At 49.2% G+C, this 18,117-nt stretch overlaps 1 protein-coding gene across 1 annotated transcript in view; it reads right to left on the bottom strand.

Moving 5' to 3' along the window:
* Positions 1-7,932, bottom strand: part of Pdpk1 (3-phosphoinositide dependent protein kinase 1) — a 97,336-nt gene extending 89,404 nt beyond the window's left edge. Inside the window, exon 1 of the mRNA XM_045130132.1 lies at positions 7,837-7,932. Coding sequence (XP_044986067.1) covers positions 7,837-7,860 — 24 coding nt within the window. The 5' untranslated portion in view covers positions 7,861-7,932. The remainder of the gene's footprint in view (positions 1-7,836) is intronic.
* Between the last annotated feature and the right edge of the window lie 10,185 nt (positions 7,933-18,117).

An 18,117-nucleotide genomic window follows, 5' to 3' on the forward strand; every position in this document is an offset into this window, starting at 1 on the left:
GGAGAAATAATAATAACAACTTTTAAAATGGCTGGGGAAACAGCTTAGTTGATAAGGTACTTACCTTGCAAACATGAAGCCCTGAGCTCCATCCACATAAAAGGCCCAGCACTGGGAAGTTAAAATAGAAGGAGGGCCACAGAGATGGCTTAGTGGTTCAGTCACTTGCTGGAATGCCTAAGGACCCAGGTTCAATTCTCCAGTAACCACATAAAGCCAGATAAACAAAGTGGCCCAGGCATCTGGAGTTTGTTTGCAGTGGCTAGAGGCCCTGGAGCGCCTTTTCTCAAAGAAATAAAAGTAAAATATTTTAAAAAACACCCAGGATCCCTGAGGCTTGCTGGCCAGCCAGTCCAAGCCAATGAGAAACCTTGACTCAAAGCAGTGGAGGCCTGCAGATGAAAGTGCACATGCACAATGAAGTATAACAGAAGGCGCACACCTTTAATCCCAGCAAAAACCAACCTCCAAAAACCAACAGAATTAAAAAATTAAAATACACACACACACACATGGCTGAGCATGGCAGCACACACCCTTTAATCCCAGCACTCAAGAGGCAGATGTAAGAGGATGGCTGTGAGTTTGAGGCCAGTCTGACACTGAGAAGTCTACATAGTGAATTCCAGGTCAGCCTGGGCTAGAGTGATAACCTACCTTCTAAAAGGAAAGAAAATATAAACCGGGCATGGTGGCGCACGCCTTTAATCCCAGCACTCGGGAGGCAGAGATAGGAGGATCGCCATGAGTTCGAGGCCACCCTGAGACTACACAGTGAATTCCAGGTTAGCCTGAGCTAGAGTGAGACCCTACCTTGAAAACAAAAAGACAAAGAAAGCCGGGCGTGGTGGCGCACGCCTTTAATCCCAGCACTCGGGAGGCAGAGATAGGAGGATCGCCATGAGTTCGAGGCCACCCTGAGACTACACAGTGAATTCCAGGTTAGCCTGAGCTAGAGTGAGACCCTACCTTGAAAACAAAAAGACAAAGAAAGCCGGGCGTGGTGGCGCACGCCTTTAATCCCAGCACTTGGGAGGCAGAGGTAGGAGGATTGCCGTGAGTTCAAGGCCACCCTGAGACTACAGAGTTAATTCCAGGTCAGCCTGGACCAGAGTGAGACCCTACCTGGAAAAACCAAAAAAAAAAAAAAAAAAAGACAAAGAAAAAGAAAGGAAGGAAGGAAAGAAAATATACATACATACATATACATATACATATACATATACATACATACATACATACATACATACATACATACATACGGGCTGGAGAGATGGCTCAGCAGTTAAGGCACTTGCCTGCCAAGCCTAATAACCCAAGTTTGATTCCCCAGTACCCACATGTAAAGCCAGAAGTACAAAGCATCACATACGTCTGGAGTTTGTTTGCAGCAACTTGAGGCCCCTACATGCCCACTTATATTCTCTCTCTCTTAAATAATCCCAGCACTTGGAGGCAAAAGTAGGAAGTTCACCGAGACTACATAGTGAATTCCAGATCAACCTGAGCTAGAGTGAAAACCTACCTAAAAAAAAAAAAAAAGAGGGCTGGAGAGATGGCTTAGCAGTTAAGCGCTTGCCTATGAAGCCTAAGGACCCCAGTTCGAGGCTCAGTTCCCCAGGTCCCACGTTAGCCAGATGCACAAGGGGGCGCACACGTCTGGAGTTCGTTTGCAGAGGCTGGAAGCCCTGGCGCACCCATTCTCTCTCTCCCTCTATCTATCTTTCTCTCTGTGTCTGTCGCTCTCAAATAAATAAATAAAAATTAAAAAAAAAAAGAGGTCCGTGTAGTGGTACATATAATTAGTCCCAGAACTTGGGAGTCTGAGGTGGGAAGACTGCTGTGAGTTCAAGGCCAGCCTGGGGCTATAGAATGACTTGGAGGAGAGACCCTATCTAAACAGCTCTACCCTCTCCCCACACTCGTATCTCTACAATCAACATCCTTGACATTTAAACAGACCTTCAAATCAGGTCTTTATACACTTCAATTTCCTTCAGGCTGATTTGAAATCCAAACTGGGCTGGTCCCCAGCACAGAGATTGGCACAGAGGGCACTAATCTGTATATGAAGAAATTCACTGAGCAATCCAGAAACCACATGCCCACCTGCATCCAGACCCCTTTGGCAAACTCCAAGGGGAAATCACACACTCGTGTTCAACTGTGGACTACAAGAGCCAGGCTTGTCCATTTTCTTTGCACACAAAATCTGTAGCATTGGCAGCTTTAGCTTTTGTGGGCGTCTGTATGATACAGCTATTTAAGCACAGCTTTAATTAGGTGCTCTGATAAGTGATCTGAATAAAGCCTGTGTAGAGTCAATCCAGCTGGGTGTGATGGTACAAACCTGTAGACCCAGAACTTGGGAGGTGGAGGCAGGAAGATCAGGAGTTCAAGGTCATCCTCAGCTACACAGTGAGTTGGAGGCCAGCCTGGACTATATGACAATGTTTCAATTTTAAAAAGTCAGGGCTGCCAAATGAGCCAATGGGTGCAATAGTGGCACATCTATCATGGTGGAAACCAACTGCCCTCCAATTGGACTGGAGGCCTGTTCCATGGGAGGGAATACATCCCTGATACTGAAAACTTAAAACAGGAGTAGTTATGAGCCCTAGGGGTGTAACATCTGCTGATGTCTGGATAAATGTATATATTATGCTTATCAAACTGCCCAGTAAGCACTTATCTTAATATTCATACCCTGCTACTCTCACTTTGGGTAGAAAATCTTCTCTTTTGAGATGGCAGTGACCTTGGGATGACTCAGAAGGTACCATAGTGTTGAAAAGAAGTGACTAGAGTACTGAATAACATCTCGATCACACCTTCCAAGGCTCAGGATCTAATGTGGAAGAGGTGGCGGAAAGAATGTAAGAGCCAAAGGAAGGGTAGGACTCCTTACAACATGCTCCTCCAAACACAAAATGGCCTGGATATCCATGACCTCACAATGTCTAACACTACCTATACAAGACCATCATAAGAGTAGGAAAAGATCATGACATCAAAATAAAAGAGACTGATTGAGATGGGGAGAGGATATGATAGAGAATGGAATTTCAAAGGGGAAAATGGGGGGGAGGAAGGGTATTACCATGGGATATTTTTTATAATCATGGAAAATGTTAATAAAAATTGAGAAAAAATAAAAATAAATAAAAAGTCAGGGCTGGAGAGATGGCTTACTAGTGAAGGTACTCGCCTGCGAAGCCCACGGACCCATGTTCGACTCCACAGAGCCTATGTAAGCCAGATACACAGGTGGTACATGCGTCAGGAGTTCATTTGCAGTGGCTAGAGGCCCTGGACACCCATTCTCATTCTCTCTCTCTAATAAATAAACAAATATTCCAAAAAGTCAATCCTTTATAGTAAGTTCGGCATCTCTCTGTATGTTGCTCAAGTTGGTCTGGAGCTTGTGAACAAAAGTGATCCTTCCTTCCACCTCCACCTCAGCCTGTGCCACCACACCTGGCTTATGTCTCTTAACACATTCAAAATGATTTGCAATTTCTTGGAGTAAAACAATTCATCTAAACACAATGAAAAAAGACTAAATGGAGCCAGGTACAAAAAAGAGACTCCCAACAGCCATCACAAACCCAAATAGGCCTTTCTCATCTCAGAAAGAACACATTCCCCATGACTGAGAAACACACTCTTCCTATTATCAAGTAGCTGAAGACTGGATGCACAACCTGTTAGCAACACTCAAGGAACTATAAAAGGAAGGGTCTGGCAGCTCACCAAACAAGTGAAGAAGAGTGTGATCTAGTCACAGGAGGACGCACGCCTCAGAAGACCTGAGGGGTACATGCCCAAATCTTAAATTTCCACACAGTACTTCCTCCCCCATGCTCTGCCCTTTGAACCTGCCTTCAAAACAACTGCACTGTGTACCCCATCACCATCTGCCATCCCAGGAGCACGCTTTGACCCCACACCTGCTGAGGGAGTCATTTCTGCACCCAGCAAAGACTTGCTCTCCTCATAGGACTGAAAATCCCCATGAGATTCTGAGTCCACTTCACAGAAGGTACTCCTTGGAAAGGAGATAGCACATGCTAGGAACTGCTTTCCTCCAAACACATCTTCTTACACCAGGCCAGTCTCACACCTCAGTTCTGCAGCACCTCTCAGCTTGACAAACTCTGCCACCAGGGTCAATGAGCTGCCTAGGACCACCCCAACCTTGGCTCAGAAGATAAAGACAGAGACTGAAAAGGGAGACACATGTCCCCAGGAGCCACCTTTCTCTTCCTTAAAACTGTGCTGAAGGCAGCCTAGAGACCAGGACCTGCACTGAAGAAGCAAAACCTCTTTCAGGCCTCACACATCCCTGCAGCCTGATGCTAGGGTCCTTCTTGTGCAGTGTTTATCACAAGGACAAGACAAACCCTCACTCTGCCAGCTGTGGCATCACTGAGGTTGGAAATATAACATGTTTCTTGCTAGGCAGGGCACATGAGGAAGAGCTCCACAAGTGTGACAATCAGAATCCATTCCTCCCATGCTTTCTGCTTTTCCCACATCCTTCCTCAACAGATGCAGTACTCTTGCAATCAATCAATAAAAAAAAGCACTCTAAGCTTTGCCCAACACCTCATTTCTTCCTCTGACCAAACCAATGCACACTTCTTAAGGTTCCAAGCCTTACCCAAGTGCTTCACACCAGCCGGACAAATCCCACACTTCTTTTTTATTTTTTTTTTAGTTTTATTTTACAGACAGCAAGAGAGAGGGGGAGAGAGAATGAGCCAGGGCCTCAGCCGCTGAAATAGAACTCCAGATGCTCGCACCACCTTTTGGGCACGTGTGACCTTGCACTTGCCTCACCTTTTTGCGTTTCGCTAACGTGGGATCTGGAGAGTAGAACACGGATCCTTAGGCTTCGCAAGCAAGCGCCTTAACCATTAAACCACCTCTCCAACCCACAGCTTCTTTCCAAATAGTTGCTTTCTTTTTAAAATATATTTTAGGCCAGGCGTGATGGTGCTCACCTTTAATCCCAGCACTTGGGAGGCAGAAGTAGGAGGATCACCGTGGGTTTGAGGCCACCCTAAGATGACACAGGTCAGCCTGGGCTAGAGTGAGACCCTATCTCTAAATAAATAAATAAGTAAATAAATTTATTTAATAAATAAATTTATTTATTTATTTATTTATTTATTTATTAGGGGAAGCAGATAAGAGAGAGAATGGGCATGTCAAAGCCTCAAACCACTTGCAAACAAACTCCAGACACATGTACCACCTTGTGCATCTGGCTTACATGGGTACTGGGGAAGTCAGACCTAAGTCCCTAGGCTTCACAGGCAAGCACCTTAACCACAAAGCCATCTCTCCAGCCCCACAGTGGCTTTCTGATTGTGTAAAGGCAGGCCCCAGGAATAAGAGCACACCCATCTGACCAAAGACACATGAAGATGTCAGTCTTGTCCCAGCATGGCCATGAAGTCTCTCATGCTCTAGCACCAGGAAGATACACTGGGCAGTGACACTAAGAACTTCCTTACACCAGGTGCTTGGCTATGCTACCTGGCATATGGTCTTTTGGGGGCCCATGAGGGGCAGTGTGACACAGGGGTCTCTGCCAAATCCTACTCTATTTATGAGATAGTTATTTAACCTCTACATCAGTTTCCTCAATTTGTAAAATGGGAGTGATATCTAGCTCACAACACAGTATGACACAGGAAAAAATTTCTGCTTCCAAGTAAGACTCAATAAATGGGGCTTACACTTATGACCCACCTTAATGACAGCTCATACTGCTCCCTCTGTTGGCTAGACGTGTATAAAGGTACATGGGAAAGTTAACTGGGACAGGAGGCTTCTTGTACAGTGTCAGCAAGCCAGGTTAGAGTTCAGATGCAAACCCACTTGAACTGTGCACATCCTCCTATGTTCAGGTGAAAATCCAATACTGGAGCCATCTCTGCCATCACTAACAGGAAACATGACATAGTCTCACTTCTGCATATATGGGTGACTCTATATGACGAAGATGCAAAGCCTAGCTCTTCTTGCTTCCTTTCAGGGAAGACTAGCGAGCCTCCATGCTACTTTTCTTTTTTTTTTTCCGATTTATTTATTTATTTGAGAGAGAGAATGGGTATGCCAGGGCCTCCAGCTGCTGCAAACGAACTCCAGGCACATACACCACCTTATGCAGCAGGAGTACATGGGTCCTTGGGGAACTGAACCTGGGTCCTTTGGCTTTGCAGGCAAGCGCCCCAACTAGTAAGCCATCTCTCCAGCCCCACTCTGTGGTAATTCTTTTCTGCTCACTGGATTCTAGTGCTTCTAACCCTTAGAAAGCTGCATGGTGAGAAGGAAACTGCAAATGCCAAATGCCCATCAGGGATGTGCCAGGGCCATGAGAAAATCTCTCTTCCTCTTCCCAGACATCATCAAATACACACCTTGTATTGCAACAGCATTACTGTGTAAAAGTTCACTTTAAACATCCACAAGTGTCACCCCAATTCGTTTTTTTGATTGCTAGCTCAGGCACCCCAGGGTATAGCCTCACATGTTGCAATATCAAAGACACTCCCTTTGCCTTTCACCATTTTTCTCAACTGGACAGGTCCTCCTCCTTTTAGACTTTGGGTCAATTATCACCAATCTCTAAGATGCAAGGTTATAACTGATGTCCTCAGGATCACCTCAGAAGGCTCAAGAGTCTCCTGAAACAACAAAATTCAGTGCAACTGTGTGCTTTCTTCTCCGAAGGAGCCTATACCCTCCCTCACAGTCTCACAGGGGATCATGACCTTCCAAAAACATCCAAAACCGCTACCACAGCCACATCCTGGAAGATAAGGACCACGTGGGCTTCTTAGGTCCTTCTAAAGTGAAGAGAATTGCTTCCTAGGCCCTAAGGAATGGAACCCAAGACCTCGCACATGATATGCAAGCACTCCACCACTGAGTTACACTCCTAGCCCTAGGGGTTCCTCCTTCTGAACCAAATCTTGCTGGTGTCTAACATTCTTCCATCACTCACTTCCCATCACAGTCAAGGCATATAACATGCTTAATTTGTAGTCCCAAAACTCCCAAGATTGAAGAGTTCGAAAACATAAAAACCTAAGTATACTGTTAGCAACAGAGAGAAAAAAGAAGCATTTCACCCAACAAGTGGTTGCTGTTTTTGTTTTGGTTTTGGTAGACGTCGTCGTTGTTCCCTAAAACTCCTCCTCCCTGTCAAACTCAGGACTCCCCTCGCAGGGGCCTCCAAGCCCAGCCTCCCGGGGCTTCCCACCTCCCTGAGCAGACCCACAAGCCGAAAAGCAGCACCCCAAATGCTCGGCTGAGAGCAGAGCGTCCCAGGCGCACCCCCTCCCGCCACCACCACCCAAACCAAGAATGTGGAAACGGGGCTGCCAGCATCAGGTGCTTAGAGGAACCCACATCTTCTGCTTCCCGGGCCCTGGATGCTCCTCTCGCAGGCAGGACCGCAAGGCATGCCCAGAACCTGGGCTCCAGGCTGCGGCGAGTCGAAAACAAACTTTCCAGGCACTTCCACCCCACCCGAGCGGGTGACAACCTCCCGGCCTCCCCCGCCCTGCGCGCCTGACAGCCGGGCCTCCCCCCTCCGCCCCCAGGCCGCCCGGCGCCCCACGTAGCCGCGGCCCGCGCTCCCCCGCCGCAGCCGAGTGGCGCCCTCGGCCGGCGCCAGCGGTTCTGCCCGCCGCCCAGCCGCAGGTGAGGGCGCCGCCCGGCCCCGCGACACAGGGCCGCCCCGCCTCGCCGGACCCCCCGACGGCCCGCCGCGCTGCCAGGGTAACGGGCCGACGCGCCACGCCACCGCCGCGCACTCACCAGCTGGCTGGTGGTCCTGGCCATGGGCCCCGCGTCGGCGCGGGCGCCTCCCCCGCAGCCTGAGCGCGGCTCGGCGCCTCCTCAGCGTCCTCCTCCCCGCCGCGGAGCCCCAGCAATGGCCGCCCTCATCCTGCGCCCGCCCCGCCGCCAGCCGCCACCCCCCTCCCTCCCTCCGCCCGCCCTCGGCGTCGCCCCGCCCCGCACGCGCGACGTCAGGCGGAACTTCCGCAGCGCCGCCGACGCTGCCCACGCTCATTGGTCGACCTGGCCGTCGCTCGCAGCGGGTGGTCAGTGAAGGCCCCGCCCTTGCCCTGAAGCCGCATTTCCGGACTGGGGAGACCACGCGAACCAATCCAAAGCCGAGGGGTGGGGCGCCCCCCCCCCCCCCCGGAGCGCCGAGCTGTCATCCGCGTGTTCGGTCCCGGGGAAACTGAGGCGCGGCTGCCGGCTACCCGAGGTCATGTCCGAGGCTACACCGGTGCTGAGATGGAACCTGCTGTCCGTCCTACTTGACGCCAAGACCCCACGTAGCGGGTTTCACAGCCCACGAGTGATGGCGAGAGGACACAGAGCTACCGAGTCCTCGGAGGCGCATAACCAGCCGTCCTGACACCGCAGACAGTTCGCGTCACCCTAGGGATCTGGGATCTGCCTTTGCTTGTTTTCATGGGTTCGTTGCTTTTCTTCTGATTGGTTTTGGTTTGGGTATTTTTGTTTTGTTTTTTGGGCTTTTGTTTTTGTTTGAGGGGATTTTTTGAGGTAAGGTCTCACTCTAGCTCAGGCTCACCTGGAATTCACTATGTAGTCTCAGGGTGGCCTCGAACTCATAGAGATCCTTCTACCTCTGCCTTCCGAGTGCTGGGATTAAAGGCGTGCACCACCACGCCCAACTTATTTTATGCTTTAAAAATATTTTGTTTTTATTTATTTATTTGAGAGAAAGGGAAAGAAGTGTGCACCAGGGCCTCCAGGCACATGTGCCGCCTTATACATCTGGTTTTCGTAGGTCCTAGGAAATCGAACCTTGGTCCTTTGGCTTTGCCAGCAAGCACCTTAACCACTAAGCCATCTGTCCAGCTGCAAGCAGGTGGACTTAAGGGAAACAGGCTTTTGCCGGGTATGGTGGTGCACACCTTTAATCCTAGTGCTCGGGAAGCAGAGGTAGGACGATCTCCATGATTTCGAGGCCACCCTGACCCTGAGACAACCTAGTGAATTCCATGTCAGCCTGAGCTAGAATGAGACCCTACCTCGAAAAAACAAAAGAAAAAGAAAGAAAGAAAGAGAGAGAGAGAAACAGGCTTTTAGGGAGAGATCAGCATAAAGCCGTAAGTGTGTGGAAAGTAGAATCTAGGAGTTTGTGTAGGGAGATTTAGGAGGAACCAGCATGGAATCTGCTATGTGCTTTTCCACGTAGGGAAGTTAAGAGCACAAACGGTGGGCCCAAGAAAAAATAAGAGAGCAGATAGCAAAGCAGAGACCAAGAGATCCAAAAGAGAAATGAGTAATGAAGAAAGTTACTCTAGGGCTGGGTGTGGTGGTACACGCCTTTAACCCCAGCACTTGGGAAACTAAGGTAGGAGGATCACCATGAGTTCAAGGCCACCCTGAGACTAGTGAATTCCAGGTCAGCCTAGGTTAGAGTGAGAACCTACCTAGAAAAAAACAAAAAGAAAACAAAGTTACACTCATGGTTAACCCAAGTTTAAAGAAATTACACAGGCCAGGCATGGTGGCACATGCCTTTAATCCCAGCACTCGGGAGGCAGAGGTAGGAGGATCGCCATGAGTTTGAGGCCACCCTAAAACTACATACTGAATTCCAGGTCAGTCTAGACCAGAGTGAGACCCTACCTCAAAATAAACAAACAAAAAAAGAAAGAAATTACACAGGTAGCAGACCTAGAGTTAGTAAAAGCACCCATGTGATAGATCTGGGATGTAAGGAAAGTATGCACCTGGTATATTAGAGATCAGAGAAGTTGCCCCCAAGCTATAAAGCAGAAGCAAGCAGAAAAGTTCCCCCAGACCAAGAAACAATTTTATGCTGTCTCCCCAACTCCAGCCAGGCTGGATAATGGGAAAACCAGACACTTGTGTCCCTGTGGCCCAAACAAAGAAAGGGGTAGCTGAGCCGCACAGCCAGAAAACAGCAGAACTGAGCAGAGAGGGACAGGAAGAACACAGCAGCCTTTCTAGGGAAGGGGAAGACCCCATTGGTTTGTAGATTTGGAGGGTGGACCCCACAGCCAGCCATCAGGAAGCAGCACAGACTGTGGGCAGTAGGGGGCATTGTGGATCAGTTTTGATCAGACATAAAGTCTATTTCTGCCCAGAGTTGTGCCTTGGTGTCAGGGAGAGGTGGCATGTGGGGTGCTGTCTCCTAGTTCTCTTTGAGCCTCAATCTCTAACTTAAACTGTTTTTAAAAGGCCAACTTTTGGATCTGGAGATATGGCTTAGCAGTTTAAGGCACTTGCCTGCAAAGCCTAAGGACCCAGGTTCAATTCTCCAGGACCCACATAAGCCAGAGGCACAAGGTGGTGCATGTGTCTGGAGTTCATTTGCAGTGATTGGAGGCCCTGGTGCACCCAGTCTGTCCCCGCTCTTCAAAATAAGTAAATTATAAAAATTATTAAAACTATAAAAATAAAAGTATTTTTATAAAGGCCAACTTTCTCCTATCCTTCACTGGCATCTATTGTCATTTTCTTCAGCTGTAGAGAACTCTATTGGAGGAACATTCTATTTATGGACTGGACCTTTATGGATCCATGTATTGGTAAATCACTCTCCTGGCTGGGGGCGGGGGTCACGCCTTTAATCCCACCACTCCAGAACCTGAGGTAGTATATCACCATGAGTTCCAGGTCAGCCTGGGCTAGAATGAGACCTTACCATGAAACAAACAAAAAAATAAAATAAAATGGTGCCCTATTTTGTTTTCTCACAAACAAGGCCCTGCACCAAAATCCATTCACACCCTTACTTGCTTCCTGAGGATAAAATTGCAGCATATGGAACTGGCGGGTCAAAGTGCAATTCATGCTGCCAAATGGCATGCCTCACTCCAGAAAGAGCATTCCAAGCTACACTTTCTGTTGTTGTTTTTTCGAGGTAGGGTCTCACTTTAGCCCAGGCTGACCTGGAGTTCACTATGTGGTCCCAGGGTGGCCTCAGAGTCACAGCGGTCCTCCCACCTCGGCCTCCCAAGTGCTGGGATCAAAGGCGTGGGCCACCACACCAAGCCAAGCTGCACGTTCATCCTGAGTGCACACAAAGACAAGCTGAAGGTGGGCACGACATGAGCAACTCTAGGGCCCTCCTCTTAGCCAGTGTACTCGCCTGCCTCCCAGCCCTTCTTTTCTATTTATTTCTCACTTGTCCTGAGAATACTAACCATTTTACATAGTCATTCATACTTAATTCTCATTACAATCTCATGAGATGGATAGTCAGTGTTCATTATCATCTCACAAGTCTGCTATACTATAGACTTACAGTATAAATATATTCATACCTATCAAGATGAGAGAGTAGGTGGGCATGGTGGCGCACGCCTTTAATCCCAGCACTTGGGAGGCAGAGGTAGGAGGATTGCTGTGAGTTCAAGGCAACTCTGAAACTACTACATAGTGAATTTCAGGTCAGCCTGGGCTCGGGCAAGACTCTACCTTAAAAAACAAAAACAAGGGCTGGAGAGATGGTTTAGTGGTTAAGGTGCTTGCCTGCGAAGCCTAAGGACCCAGGTTCAATTCTCCAGGTCCCACATAAGCCAGATGCACACAGTGGTGCATGCATCTGGAGTTCATTTGCAGTGGCTACAGGCCCTGGCATGCCCATTCTCACTCTCTCTTTCTCTCTCTAACTCTCTGTCTCTAATTTATAAATAAAAATAAATCTTTATTAAAAAATAAAAATAAATAGAACTCTAGCCCAGGCTCCCAGGGCTGGGATTAAAGATATGCATCACCATGCCTGGAAAATATATATATATATTTTCTTTTTAAAAAGATTTTCTCGGGCTGGAGAGATGGCTTAGCAGTTAAGCACTTGCCTGTGAAGCCTAAGGACCCTGGTTCGAGGCTCAATTCCTCAGGACCCACTTAAGCCAGATACACAAGGGGGCGCATGTGTCTGGAGTTCGTTTGCACCCATTTTTTCTCTCTCCTCTCTCTGTCACTCTCAAATAAATAAATAAAAATAAACAAAGATTTTTCTCAACGTAAAAGGTTGAGTTGAAAAGCTGACAGAGATGAGAAAACTCCAGAATAAAATCTCTGCCTGAGGGCTGGAGGGGTGGCTTAGCGGTTAAGGTATTTGCCTGCAAAGCCTAAGGACCCAGGCTCGATTCCCCAGGATCCACGTTAGCCAGATGCACAAGGGGGCACAGACATCTGGAGTTCGTTTGCAGTAGTGGAAGCCCTGGTGTGCCCATTCTCTCTCTCTTCCTTTTTCTCTGTCAAATAAATAAAATATTTTATTTGAAAAAAAAAAAAAAGCTCTACCAGAGAAGCAGCACAATCACAGTTTCAGTTTGCGCTCAGCCCTCCGCTGTGCAGATCTTCAGTCATGACCAGACAGACTGACTCAGCACTGAGTCATCATACTGACCAGAGGTGGGGCATGCCTGGCAGGGGTGACAGCTGAATCCTCTCCGCCTCAACAGAAAGGTAATCACACATGCCTTAACACAAAATATTACTTAGGGAGATGGACATCAATACCTGGAAAACATCTCAAATGACAGCAAGAGAGATGAGAGCACAAAGAGGTAGGAGTGCTGCTCATTTTATTATTTTTAAAGCTTTTTGTGTGTGTGTGGTTTTTTGAAGTAGGATTTCACTCTAGCCTAGGCTGACCTAGAGGGAGACCCCTATGTAAAAAAAAAAAAAAAAAAAAAAAAAACCATATTTGGTGAACAATGCCTCACCTCCCAGGAAAGGAAAGATGGATGCAGAAGCTGAGGAGAAAATCAGCCCATCCCGCCTCACCGGGGCCCCAGCTGAAACCATAGAGTAATTGGGGAAATGAGCAAGAGTGCTGCTTTCTTGGTGAAGCTGGTATCAGCACAAGGGTGAAGGAGACAGACACAGAGAACACTCAACTCCTACCAAACCAGAGACACAGAGACTCCCAAGACCTCATCACTGAAGCAGACCTAAAATGAACCCAACATGGCTCAGGGAACTTCGTGGAAGAGGAGGCAGAAAGATTGTTAGAGCCACAAGTTGGGACAACATTATGCACAGAGACATTGCCTCTTCCCCATAACTGATGGCTAACCTCAAAATGCATGACCCACACTCCCCAACGAGGAGGGTCCCTTTGGAGAGGGGAGGACAGGGAGGAGGTTAATGATGGTACCAACATGTATGTATACACACTGTGTACATAACTAATAATAATAAAAAAAAAAAAACCTATTTGGTCTCAGGGGCTGTATTCTGGCCTGGGTTCAATTCCCCAGCACCATGTAAAGCCAGACTCACAAAGTGGCCCATGCATCTCGAGTTCATAAGCAAGGGCAAGAGACCCTGGTGTGCCCATTCTCATTCATATTCTCTCTCTCTTTCTAAGAAATAAATAAAATTGTTTGGTAAGCTGTGTGTGGTGGCACAGGCATTTAGTCCCAGCACTGGGGGAGAGAAGCTGAGAAAATAGGAAATCACAGGTTGAAAAAAAAAAGTTATATAATTTTAAAAATTGCCAGGCATGGTGGCAATTTTTTTTTGTTTTTTGTTTTTTGTTTTTTGTTTTTTGAGGTAGGGTCTCACTCTAGCCCAGGCTGACCTGGAATTCACTAAGGAGTCTCAGGGTTGCCTCAAACACAGCGATCCTCCTACCTCTGCCTCCTGAGCGCTGGGAATAAAGGCGTGCGCCACTACGCCTGGCTCTCCTGAGAACTTTTGGTTGACTTTATTTTCATGTTTGGTCTTGTTTTGTAGCCCAGGCTAGCCTGGAACTCACTACACAACCAAGTCTGGCCACAAATTTATGACCCTCCTGCTATAGCTTCCTGAGTGCCGGAAGTACTGCCACACTGGGACCTGAAACTCGGGGACTCTCACTCTTGACTGTGAAGGATCATGAGTGGCAGCACATGTTTTGTTGTTGCTGTTGGGAGCTGAACCTACCAGGCAAATAAATGGTCTACCCCTGAACATCCTCAGTCCTGGCGGCACAGTTTAACATGAAGAGACAAAGCAACTTTGTTCCCAAAATACTATGGCAAAACAAATCATAGAGGGCTAGTGATGTAGTCTGGTGGTAGAGAGACTACCTAGCATGTGCAAGGCTCTGACTTCAGTCCCCAGTGTTATAAAAGAAAGAAGAAAAACAAATGACAGTACGTTGATCCTGAATAACAGTTACTGCATGAACAGGGCAAAGTTCTAACATAAAAAGTAAAGTCAATGAAGCAAGTTGCAGAATAATAATAAAAAAGCCAGTGAAAGGGGTGTGATTATAAGCACATGGTTATAATCCTAGCTTTTAAGAGGATGAGGCAGGCAGGATGACCTCAAGTTTAAGGCCAGCCTGAGTTACATGGTGAGACCCTGTTCCAACGGGAAAAACCCCAGCCGGGCATGGTGACGCACACCTTTAATCCCAGCACTCGGGAGGCAGAGGTAGGATCACCGTGAGTTGGGGGCAACCCTAAGACTAAAAATAAATAGTTCCGTGTCAGCTCAAACTAGAGTGACACTCTACCTCAAAAATAGATAAATAAGGGCTGGAGAGATGGCTTAGCGGTTAAGCACTTGCCTGTGAAGCCTAAGGACCCCGGTTCGAGGCTCGGTTCCCCAGGTCCCACATTAGCCAGATGCACAAGGGGGCGCACGCGTCTGGAGTTCGTTTACAGAGGCTGGAAGCCCTGGCGCGCCCATTCTCTCTCTCTCCCTCTATCTGTCTTTCTCTCTGTGTCTATCGCTCTCAAATAAATAAATAAATAATTTTTAAAAAAAATAGATAAATAAGTGCAAAAACCTAAAAATAAAGAAAGCACAGGAGGACTGGCTTGATGGCTCAGCAGTTAAGGTCCTTGCCTGCAAAGCCTAAGAACCTGAGTTTGATTCCCCAGGACCAAATAAAGCCAGATGCACAGGGTGGTGCAGACATCTGGAGTTTGTTTACAGGGGCTAAAGTTCCTCGCACGCCCATTCTCATTCCCTCCCTCTCTATCTACTCATTCTCTCATAAATAACTAACTAAAGAAGCACAGGAATAACAAGCAGCAGGAGTAGTGATGTCCGGTGAGAAGCTGACTAGGTCCTTTAGCTGTTTACTTTTTATTCATTTATTTGTTTTGTTTTTTCCAGGTAGGGTCTCACTCTGGGATTCACTATGTAGTCTCAGGGTAGCTTCGAACTCACGGCAATCCTCCTACATCTGTCTCCCTAGTGTTGGGATTAAAGGCGTGCGCCACGCCCGCCTCTGGCTTTTTTCTTCATTGAGACTATCATACCAAGACATGCCCGAGTGGTTCTTGAATAACTAGTTCACAGAGAGCCAGAGGAGAAACCCCTGAAGCGAAGGGACTCGGTGAATGGAGGGCTGTTGCAGCAGTGGGTGGAGAGGCTTTGCAGCCTCACAGGGATGAGAACAGACTGGGGTTGTTCCCTCAGGAAAGCAGCTGGTCAGAGCCGGAGGCGGACAGCAGAAGGCCTGAGCAGAATGGTTCTCATTTCTCCCAGGGCCTTGATGGCAGCCAGCAGGGGAGGTCCAGGCCATGGTGCCTTTATGGGTTGGGCTTAGCTGCCCATCCCAGGACAATGGACACGATGGCTAAGTCTTACCTGACCAGGCACAGTTGTTGATTGACACCCACGCTGAAGGAAGGGGAGGGACTGCTCTTCTGCCTGTCCTCTTGTGTGACCAGAGGGTGTTGTGAAGAGTAATGTGGAGCTAAGCAGACAGTGCCTTAGCCTGACATTGTGAAGTCATGAAGGGGCAAGAGGAGGCTGGGGATCATCCCACAGGGGGGCTGGAATGTGCCTAACATTTGCCTTTGGCTATTATACTCGCTTCTGTAATCCTCATAGCAAGAGGGGGACTGCAGGGTCCAGAGGCTAGAAACCTTGACCAACGTGCCGCAGCGGGGGAGTTCGGGTGCCTTCCTCTGTGTAACAACCGCCTCCAAGTACTGCCGCCTGGTCCTCTGGAGTCGGAGGCTGGGGAATGGTCTGGCCCCGCAGTTTGGTTTAGGCATTCTCAAAGGGCTGCGTATAATCCCAGCACTTGGCAGAGAAAGGCAGGAGGATCAGTAGTTCAAGGCCATCTTTGGTGACATAGCGAGTTGGTAGCCAGACTGGTATATACATGGGACATTGTCTCACAGGAAGAAGAAAAAAATAAAAAGAAGAAAAAAGCAGCAATCTGAGGGTGTGCACCAGGCTGGAGGAGCACCTCTCACAGTGGTGGGCTGGAGGTCTCAGCTCTACCCACGGGGGCGACTCCACAGGGCCGACTGCCGGCTCTCCTGAGTGGGTGGTCCCACGTGGGAAGCTCTCTCTATCTGTGTTCAATATGATAACAGACTTGCAGCCGGGCGCCTTTAATCCCAGCACTCGGGAGGCAGAAGTAGGAGGATCGCCGTGAGTTCGAGGCCAGCCCGGGGCTTCAGAGTGAATTCCAGCTCAGCCTGGGCTGGAGCGAGTCCCTACTTGAAAGGCGGCGGGATGGAGAGACTGAGCAAGCCGCGCACGGGGGCCGGGAATGGGCACCCGTCACGGTGAACCGGGCGGAAGGCAGGTCCGGGGGTCTGCGGAGGAGGTGGCGCGGCGGGGGCAGCCGGGGCTGCGCGCCCCCGAGCGAAGGATGCTGCGACCGGCCCCGCTGGGCCGCGCTCCCCCGGCGGGCGTGCCCGCGCCGCACCTTGCTGCACCCACTAGGCTGGGCCCGGAGCGCCCTCGACGCCCGGCTCCAGCCTGCAGCACGAACGTCCCCGAACACACCTCGGTGCACGCCAGGGAACGTCAGGCCCAGGTCTCCTAGAGCCGCGCCCCGCAGGCCGCCAGCGCATCACTTCGCCGCGTGGTGCAAGAGGGTAGGACCGAGGTGGGCGGGCTCCGCCCGGCCAGCCCTGCCCGGGTAAAGAAGGGTGCCCCCGCCAGGAGCCTCACGAGCACCTGCGCGGCCTCCCACCCCAACCGTGACTCAGCAGGCACCCAGGCGTGGCCGCCCCCATGCCACACCACACCACCGCGGGCGTGCACGCCCCTTGCGGCGCCGCTGCACCCTTGGGGGGGGGGGGTCATTAGGGGATGCGGGGCAGTCAGCCTGGGAAGTGGAAGTCCTGGAGGCCACGGTGTGATGTGGCCCCACAAATGTGAATTTCGTGCTCACTTGCAGTAATCTGGGGCTTGGGACTAGCTCAGTTGGTAGAGTCCTGCCTAGCATGCATGAAGTCCAGGTTTGATCCCTAGCACCCCCATTAACTGAAGCAAGCCAGGGATACGGGAAATTGCCTAAAGGAAAATTTTCACACTTATTTACTTGAAAGAGAACAGGCGCACCAAGGCCATGCATGTGCAACCTTGTGCATCTGCTAACATACATAGTGGGGAATTGAACCTGGGCTTCACAGGCAAGTGTCTAAACCACTAAACCATCTCTCCAGTCCCAAAATGGTAAATTTTAAGTTTTGTCTCTTTCTCTTGCATGTGTGCACACACGTGTAGGCCAGAGGTCAATGTTAGGTATCCACCTTCACAACTGTTTATTTTTTTTTTGTTTTTCGAGGTAGGGTCTTACTCTAGCTCAGGCTGAACTGGAATTCACTATGTAGTGTCAGGAATTCCGAGTGCTGGGATTCGCTGTTATTTTTTTTGGGGGGGGGGGGTTGGTCTCATTGTAGCCCAGGCTGGCTTCCAACTTGCTAAGTAGCAGAGAGTAACCTTGAATTCTTGACCCTGCCACCACCTCCCAAATACTGTTATCCCAGAAATGCAACACTATGTTTTGTAAAAAACCCACCCACCAGCAATTTCCCTGGGCTCCAAATAAAATTCAAACTCTCACGACAGCTCCCACAGCTAGTGACCCCTCTCCATCCCCCAGCCCCCATCTGTTCCACCAGCAGGCAAGCAGATGGCACCTCCATCTTCTATCAGGGGAGTGAGTCCCCCTTCGCCTGAAAACCTTCCCAGTACTAGCTGTGGGCACACTGCCACCACTGACCACCCATCTAACAAGCCCCTCCCACCTCCTGCTTACGTGGCAGCATGGTACCAGTGAGGCGGAGCCAGGCAGGTGGCCAACTTTGTGTGTGCTTATTACTG

Source organism: Jaculus jaculus, chromosome 11, assembly GCF_020740685.1.
Source record: "Jaculus jaculus isolate mJacJac1 chromosome 11, mJacJac1.mat.Y.cur, whole genome shotgun sequence".
Classification (NCBI taxonomy): Eukaryota; Metazoa; Chordata; class Mammalia; order Rodentia; family Dipodidae; genus Jaculus; species Jaculus jaculus.